Below are 9,645 nucleotides of genomic sequence, written 5' to 3'. Positions count from 1 at the left end.
TTCACAAATTCATCTTTAATGTTGAAAAAAAAACTTATTATTATTATTCTTATTATCATTGATTTTTAATTGTTACTTTAAAAAAAATTGTAATTATTATCATTATTATTATAATTTTGTATTAATATTGTTGTTCTTTTTCTTCTTGTTCTTGTTCGTTTTCTTCTTTGTTTAGATTTACAATAAATACTGAATTAAAAGCATAGAATTGTGTTATGACGTATTTGCTGTGGGCTACTTAGGTCTTAGAAATAAGAAACCGGCAAAAGCTGTTTTGTATACAGTTGCTTATTATAATAAAGTTACACATGCACACGTTTGTCATTGACCATTGAATTATTCATAATGATGTAGAAAGTTGGAATTCGAATATTTGTTATAATGATAACAAGACAAGAAACAATTTAAAGATGGAGAAGGAATTGCGAGTACAAGTTATAAATTTCATTGTGTTTATAATAACTATCTATTTCAGTATACCTATTGCATATTTAATGTAAAGCTGGTAATCAATTATAATCAGTATCAATTATTATCAATTAAAGGCAGTGTATTTTACAAAGACAGCTAGTATTGTATGTTTGTATTTGTGTGTATTCACTAGGCGGTGCGTGTTTCAATTAATAAACATTTATAATGTGCATACGCATATCGTTCAATCTATCAAGTATATAATGTATAGTAGCGGCAAAGACCCCGCGAAAGGGCGACGGACGTGAAAATCACAAAATAGGGACTTTTAGATTGAGTGGACGAGAGAACACGACGAACGCCGAATGATCATGCGTGTCAACGTACTCAACTGCCCATGTTGACTACAATAGGCCATTTCGTAATGTAACCAAATTTAATGCATAAGTCTTTGTGAAGTGCCTTAATACAAATTATTTCGTTCACCCGTTAGGAATAATAGTATTTCAATAGTCAGAAGGCAACTGCATATATTAAGTGTTGCTAGGTAGGTCAAGCCATAATGTTTGTCCAACCCGGCAACAACTAATGTATGCAGTTCAGATTCTGTCTATTGAAATACTATTATTCTTATCAGGTGAATAGAATAATCTGTATTGAGGCACTTCACAAAGACTTATGCATTAAATTTGGTTACATTACAAAAATGGCCTATTAGATTGCACTCGACGATATACATGCATGCAGGAAGTAACACTATGAACTTGACGGACAAAGAAAGAGGACAAAATATACAGTTCCTCATTTTACCCTCAAAAATTGCTGTGGTAGACAAAAGAACATCCCTTCACTGCTATTATGTAAAAATGTGTAGAACAGGTGAATATGCATGTGACACCTGTTCTACACATTGTTACATAATAGCAGGGATATTCCTTTGTCTACCTGAGGAACTGTATATTTTATGCGCACGCGGCATACTAGTAGGGCCTACCGTACTAGATTTAGGAAAATCAAGGTTGACGCATTCTCGATCGCCGACTGAGACGACATGACGCATGCGCAGTGTCTTAAAATGACGTCATACGTTGCAGTCAAAGCTGTCGACGTGCAAATCTAATCATACTTCAGAAAAAGGGCTCATGATTCCCAATACTTGTTTCGGTATTCCGATTGTTCGTTTTCCTGGAAAAAAAGGGATACAGGGTTCGAAGGCATTGTCGCAAATATGAACCTAAGAATAATGAACCCTAACTAATTTCAAATTACGATCCCTAATTCAATTTCGGAATTATGAACCTTCTCGGAAAATGTAACTGGAAAGTTGATGGTCGAGCATAAGAAGTCCGTTCCCTCGTAGCCGTACCTCTATGGTCACTTCGACTGTAATGTGTCATAATTTTAACGATTCGGTATACAGTGTTAATCCTAAATGTAGTTTCCATTAGTTTATCTAGATTAAGTAAAGTATACTGATAATAGGGACTTTTAGATTGAGTAGACGAGAACACGACGAACGCCTACTGATCATGCGTGTCAACGTACTCAACTGCCCATGTTGACTACAATTAGAAATATTTTAGATTGCACTCGGCGATATACATGCATGCAGTAAGTACACTATGAACATGACGGACAACGAAAGAGGACAAAATATACAGTTCCTCATTCTACCCTCAACAACGAACTGCATACATTAATTGTTGCCAGGTTGGACAACATGATGGCTTGACCTACCTAGCAACACTAAATATATGCAGTTGCATTCTGACTATTGAAATACTATTACTCCTATCAGGTGAATGAAATAATTTGTATTGAGGCACTTCACAAAGACTTATGCATTAAATTTGGTTACATTACGAAAATGGCCTATTGCTGTGGTATAGAACATCCCTTCACTGCTATTATGTAAAAATGTGTAGAACAGGTGAATATGCATGTGACACCTGTTCTACACATAATAGCAAGGAAGGGATGTTCCTTTGTCTACCTGAGGAACTGTATATTTTATGCGCACGCGGCATATACTAGTACTGTACTACATTTAGGAAAATCAAGGTTGACGCATTCTCGATCGCCGACTGAGACGACGTGATGCATGCGCAGTGCCTTAAAATGACGTCACACGTTGCAGTCAAAGCTGTCGACGTGCAAATCTAAAAGTCCCTCTTGTAGCCTGTGGTGATCTATTTAAGTTAGTCAACTTGATCAATAAAATCTGGCCTGGAGAGCTAAACGGTTGCAATTTTTTTTACCGATTAATGTCAAAATTTGCATTTGCTTAATTTATTTATGAGTAAATATTGGTGGTCAGTGCAACTTTGCAAGGTTTGACTTTCTAAATGGAACTCGCACATGATGAGAGCAACCCCTGGGGGGCGTTTCACAATACTTGTCTTCAGTGACAAATGACAACTTGTGTTATAAGCTACTGAAATCCTTGCTTCTGATTGGTTAGCTACAGATTTGTCACTGATTTGTGTCATTTGTCATTGAAAAAAGGCTTTGTAAAACGGGTGCCAGAACACGAATCAACCAAAATTCGGGCAAAGGCAAATTTTGCATGCTTTACGAAGATGGCGAGTGCTCGGTCATCTGTGATTGCATTTTGATGGCCTATCCAATTAAAGACGATTTTATCAACTTTCATAACATTATGGTATATTTCAGCAATTCTAGTTGAGATTTTGGTGTGAATACACCACCCCCCCCCTTTATTTCTTTATCAACCCACACTCTATATAGACATTATAGTTCATATCTTAAGCAAAATCACTTCATGGACTTTGATCTCATTACCTTGTTCAATGAAAATATAAATGCTTGATCTGCAATTTCAATGGGGGTGTCGTCGAAGTAGATGTAGATGAACTTTTAGAAGTTGGACGAAATTTTATAACTAATTTTACGACTAATTTTACGACATATTTCCATTTTGAAATTTGTTGATAATCAACAGTAAAGCAACGCTTAAAATGAAATAAAAATTAATGTTCCGGCTATCTTGGCGATATTTCTTTTTGCTGGAAATCAATGTTAGTAGAGTTGTCGGTGGGAAAATACTGCAATGATTTCTGAAAAAGTAACAAATTTACCGACAACATTTAAGGATCTTTGAATACAAATTATGCTCCATCGATTTATCGGCTTATATAGGTCTATTGTTCCAGCTTTCCTGTCACTTGATAAATCAAGTTAAATTATACTTATGATAATATCAAACATTGCACACGTTTGATATTCGGTGCCATGTCACATAATACATCACTCCCGATCCTCGTGCTTTCCTAAACTTACATTTATTGACTTTACTCTGATACTAAAGGGTTATGTCTATATTTGATATAGATTTATCGCTAGATGCACAGATAAAAGTTGTATCGCTATATATTCTTCAGTCGCGATTTCATCCGAGTTAATGTTAGCTTCCAATGTAAAGGAACTGACTGGCAAAACTCGGCTACCTTCTATCTTCTGCTTTTATGATAAATTCGTCGGCATTACAGCCAAGAAATAACAGCCGGTCTAGAAATACGAGACATATATTATAAACCGATTCAGAAGGTAGTGAGTTAAGGCAGCATAGTCTACAATGCTTACTTCAAAGTTACTTATAATTTCGGTGATTTGTGGTGCGATGGCAGCCTGGTCAGCTTACCAAACAACAATCACATCATTCGGAAGTTCGAAATCAGTATGGTTTGGTAAGTGAAAGAAATTTCAGAAATCGATATCAATTTTGTTTCAGTCTCAATCAAACTTTAAAAGACTGATTTACAAGGAATATAAATATTTTAGGGGTGTCTACAATTTAAATCAAAAGGGAGAAAGAAAGAAAGTGAGAGAGAGAGAGAGAGATAATATCTCTATTATTAACCAGTATTAAACTAATTTAATGAAATTGTATAGGTGCTGTTGTTGGAGTATGGACCGGAATTGTTATGAATTCACGTTTGATGTCCCTGCATGATGATTTAGTTTCTTCTTCAACTGATATTTCAACCTTAACGTGAATAATATACTGAAGGAAACAACCAAGCATTGTACATGTATGAAAAAAGGTCTACCCTTTAAGAATCTACTTATTCAATTATATTTGATATGATCACCATGCCCTCGATAAAACTTGGATACTAAATCTCCTTTTAGTGTACACAATATTCATCAAACATCCTGTTGTGATGAGAATCGGATTTAAATTGAAGAATTACCACAACATTGTCAGGCAACATGTATTTTCCTCTTATATTTTGCAAGGATGTTATGCAATACGCTGTCTGTATAACGTCTGAAAATACAAGGTCTTCTAAAACAAACGTAACTCTGTAGTATTTGCTTAAATCCTCTAAAGTTCACACAAATTTTAGGAGATACAATGACATCGCTACCTACGAAGTCTTACTAAGGATAGTTAAAAGATTTTTTAAAGATTTTGCCAATAGAAACCTCCTTGTTTTTTGATTTATTTTAGACACCTTGAAGTTCGAGAGTTCCATTTTAAACAAAGTTCATTAGCTCCCGAAAAAGAATGTCTTTCTGTACGTGACCGCCAGTTTATAAAACAAATTTGCTCATTTCACAAGGGTCTCGTGGACATTCGATCAATAGTGCTGAGCCAAAGATAATATATCAAAATATAATTATCTGCAGTTCACGAAGACTCCTTATAACGAATAAGACCCTGGTCGTATAAACAGTAGGTCTATAATTGTAATCCAACTTTTAAACCTTGAAAAAGTGCCAAATGACTGCCAGCAGAATGAATAGTGAAAAGCAAACGAGAATGGATACGAAAACATTTTAAAGCATTAATTTTTAAGATGTAAAGACGATAACAGTTTGCCGTCAACATTTTGGAGCGTTACATGCAGATCTGTTTTCAGACCCTCGTACCGAATAGTCGTACGTTTTGTGCCGCGCAAAGATTCAATCAGCTAAATTTTGGCCATTACAAGAAGTGAGTTATTGATGTGGACAAATGGTCATGTATCCTTTACAGCTAATTTCATGTATGTTATTACCAAAGAAAAAAAGAAGTCAGTTGGTCACTCAATAGTGTCTGACAGTGAAGTCTAGAAAATAAAAGGGATTCCTTGCATAATTTGAATACTAGGACACTACTAACGTTTAAATTACACAGACAGAACATTACGTGGCATATTCTTAATTCCTGCAAAGTTTTACAGAATTTAATGTTGGCTGCAAAAGGGAAACACTACATTTAAACTTTGACTTTTACATGAACTCTAAGAAAGCTGGCTGGAATTTTTTTAGGTGATTTGTTATTTTTTTATGTTGATTTGTTAATTTTTTATGTTGATTTGTTGATTTGTTAATTATTCAGGATTCCTTGCTGTTGTTGCGTTCTGCATCTCTGTCCTGTTCTTGTGGATTCTGACCCTCCACCCATCTCCTAAGCAGGGAGTCATATCGGTTCTGAATCATCTGTACTTCGCAGGCACGTCTTACATAAGGGGAAAGTATTACCTTCGTCAACTAAAGACAGCTTGGAAGAACCCTCGATATGCTCAGGATCAGTTTCTCATGAGAGTTCTCAAGGAGAATGGGGATACAGACTACGGAAGGAAGTTCAAGCTCAAGAACATCGTAAGCGCAGAGGAGTTCCGAAAACGTCATTCGTTGACGACCTATGAAGATTACAAACCTTATGTCGAACGGGTAATGGCTGGAGAGCAAGGTGTGATGACCCAGGTGATTCCGAATGCATTTGTACAGACCTCAGGTACGACAGGTCCCTCAAAGTATTTCCCACAGAGAGATCACAGGTATCTTTTAACAAGTATTATGGATGTTCTATATACCCATCTGCACGAACTCTGTCCACGTCTGGGGATGCTTCAGAAAAAGTTATTTCACTACGTCCAGCCAGTAATGTCTAGAGCTAAGAACGGAGGGAGTATCAGGTCTGCCATGTCTTTATATGAAGATGGCTTCATGGCATCCTGTTATACCACACCGCCTTCGGGTTTTCGCATTCAATCCTTCAACGAAGCAAATTACATCCACCTTCTTTTTGCTCTCCTCGATCCAAACACTGGTGTATTCTGTGGCACGTTTATAGGCGGCATTGATACTTTGATGAAGAAACTTGAGCAATGTTGGGAGGACATTGTGGATGATATCGAGCATGGAACAATCACTGAGAAGGTTAAGTTCGACGATGCTGACATCAGATCATCACTTGAACAGGCTCTTGGCGGAGGTCACCCGGAGAGGGCGGGCGAGCTGAGAAGGCAGTTCGAGAAAGGTTTTAACGGTATCATGAAAAGGGTGTGGCCAAACCTTGAGGTGCTAGCCGCCGTAGATAATACTGGAATTTGGCCTGATGTCAAGGCAAAATATGCAGAAGGTAGGCAAATAAGGTTAATTTCATGAACTTTAGTTGTATTGATGTGTTAGCTTGAAGGCACCATATTGGATCTACAATAGGTAGTGCCGGCATTAGTCTTGCTCATGCGACAATAGCTTCGAGTCAATTTCCTCCACCAACCGATTCCTCCACCAATTCCTAACATCAACTCTGGACCAATACTGTATCCATCCCTCACCCTAATCATAAACCCAACCTAAAAAACAATTGCAACCTTAACCCTGACCTTAACCCCTATACCTTTGACGAAATAGAGCCCGGGGTAGGGGCAAATGTCGAGTCACTGCACCCTTCTTTGGTTTAATCGAAAATGAATAGTTTTTGTCTGAAATATAGATATGCATGGCATTAGGCAAATATTTTTTTTTATTTTTTTAAAGAAAACATTTGCTTGCTCTTGTGTGGTTATGTATTCTTGACTTCACCACCACGGCCACTGTTAACCTTCATGGCCGGGAGCATATGGTTCTAGAGATATTTGAAAGCTTTCTCAATGGGTTTTTGGCTGCAACCTAAACTGGACAACTTGTCGTTGGTGTGCCTGTCGGGAAGTGAAGGTCTTTGGTAATCATTCAATACGAATTCCCTTGCCACTATTTTCTCCATGTCCAAATATGGTTCGTGATCATTATGATCATTATGATTTAAGATCATGTTAAAATTATTGGTTGAAATTCTGAAAGAAGCTAGAAGTATTCTTGAAAGGTTAATTACGTAGAACATAAGACTTAATATACGTTTTGAGGTTTTGTATTAATCACAATGAAAAGATACATACTCAGTCTTTCAGAAATCCCGAAAACGAGGGCATTCGAAATGGAATCCTTTTTTTGAGACAATTCTGCGCTAATATTCTATTCTTTCATCGATTTTCATCTTTCCCTTTGACTGCAAATTTACGCTATTCTATGTTTCGGTACAGGTATACCGTTCGTGAGCATTGGATACGGGAACTCAGAGGGGATGATTCTCGCTATTTGTCCATGGTTCCATGAAGATAATCATAGCATGGTGTTTTGCACCAACTTGGCCTTCTTTGAGTTCATCAGACTTGAGGACTCGTGAGTATATTTCAATTTTAGATTTGTCACTGTTAGATAGTGGCTATACGAAGATCAGCCCAATAGAATAGACACGGTTTATGCACCCCAACTATTCAAGTTCTTCCGACATATAAACGCCATTTTTGTTTACATCGATTCCCAGATTTCCCAAATATTTATCGATAGTCACGCACCCATCCCTTCACCTTATTGATCTTTTCCATGTTGTTACGCTGGCACATCAAACATTTAGGCTGTTATCTCACGGACAAAAATGGTAACAATGTTGGTAATGGGGTAGAATGAGAAAGAGACAAAGGGAGAAACAGAGAAAGAGAGAGAGAGGGGGGTGTGTGATATTGATTTGCCCAGTCCCCATGGTTATTTTCACTTTTCGGGGTGGTACACCAAACATTCAAACACTGTAGGCTGTTATTACCCCATGGACAAAAATGGTTACGATATTGGTAATATGGTAGAGTGAGAGAGAGAGAGAGAGAGAGAGAGAGAGACAATATCGTAACCATTTGGGGATTCGGATGGGTGTTTCATGCACGCACTGAACTACATATTGAAAAAACTTATGCAATTGAAGTTTTTTTTTAAATCTCATCTTTTTCATAGGAAAGAGAGTCAGCCGAAAACGCTCTTGATTGACGAACTCGAGATCGGGCAGGAGTACGAGATCGTCTTTACCCAGGACAGTGGACTCTATCGATACAGAGTAGGAGATGTCATTCGGATAACTGGCTATCACTACAATTGTCCTACATTCGAATTCATGTTTCGGTGAGTGTCACTATCCCACAGATTCCGATTTGTTAGGTCTTGTAAGTTATTTTACAGTTTCATTGAATAAAGCACGTAAATCAGAGAAGCAGTGATATGCAAACGTTTATTTTCTGTGCAAATTCGAGAAACGTACCTGTCGAATTAAGCCCCAAGAGCCCCCCCCCCCCCCAAAAAAAATAAAAAAATAAATAAAAAACATACACACCCAAATTTGGATAGATTTTACCCCGTCTAGCCCACGAATCATCCTTTGTCAGTAGGAAGTAATATGACTGGAAATTGCAAAGCACAAACAAATGACACCCCCCCCCCCCCCCGAAAAAATAAAAAAAATAAAAAAGTCGGGATGGGGTGTTAGATGGTCTCTAAACATTGGTTAGCCCAATTGACCGAATTTTGTCAGAAGGAAGAGCTATAGCTTTAAATTACAGAATTATAAAAGCCGCACAAAATGTTCTGTCGAAAAACGGATGTAACACAAACTTGAAGAGAAACCACCAAACTGCCCTTTAAACAAAGCGATGCTGCCCCTAAAACGTTTAGAATGTGAAGAAGAAACAAACCTGCTTTTTTAAAATTCTGGCCTTGATTACTCAAAGGTAGTTAATTCAATTTAATTCAAATTTACATACATCAATTTTGAGTAATAACATTTTCATGAGGCGCATTTTGCTGTCAAATGATCATTTCATTAAGAAGTTATTAAATCGTAAAAACTAGATATCCCACCCACTTTGTTGGCACTTTCCACCAAGGTTTGAATAGGTACGTGGCAATTGTTAGAGTAATAATAAAATAAAATAATAAAATTATTATTGTGATTTTTGAAAAACGTCCTGTAGACGTTGTAACGTTTATGGAACTTTCATTAACGTCTCAAGAACTGTTTGCTTTCCCTGGGATGTCCCTTATCGTATCCGGACACCTACCCCCTGGACATCCAATCCCCGGATAACCGCCCCCGTCAACTACCCCTAGGACAATTATCCCCTAGGGCAACCATCC

At 37.3% G+C, this 9,645-nt stretch overlaps 1 protein-coding gene across 1 annotated transcript; it reads left to right on the top strand.

The window, feature by feature from the left end:
- The first annotated feature begins 5,958 nt into the window (after positions 1-5,958).
- On the top strand, positions 5,959-6,810 carry LOC115919750 (4-substituted benzoates-glutamate ligase GH3.12-like). Its single transcript, XM_030973866.1, has one exon. The coding sequence runs from the start codon at positions 5,959-5,961 to the stop codon at positions 6,808-6,810; it is 852 nt and encodes a 283-aa protein (XP_030829726.1).
- The last annotated feature ends 2,835 nt before the right edge of the window (positions 6,811-9,645 follow it).

This window comes from Strongylocentrotus purpuratus, unplaced genomic scaffold, assembly GCF_000002235.5.
Source record: "Strongylocentrotus purpuratus isolate Spur 01 unplaced genomic scaffold, Spur_5.0 spur5_contig_866, whole genome shotgun sequence".
Taxonomy (NCBI): domain Eukaryota; kingdom Metazoa; phylum Echinodermata; class Echinoidea; order Camarodonta; family Strongylocentrotidae; genus Strongylocentrotus; species Strongylocentrotus purpuratus.
The sequence above is the reverse complement of the archived record's forward strand: the minus strand, read 5'-3'. Positions and strand labels throughout refer to the sequence as shown.

What these genes read in the sequence shown, in the direction of transcription:
- LOC115919750 (XM_030973866.1), top strand. Translation starts at nt 5,959, where the DNA reads ATGAGAGTTCTCAAGGAGAATGGGGATACAGACTACGGAAGGAAGTTC.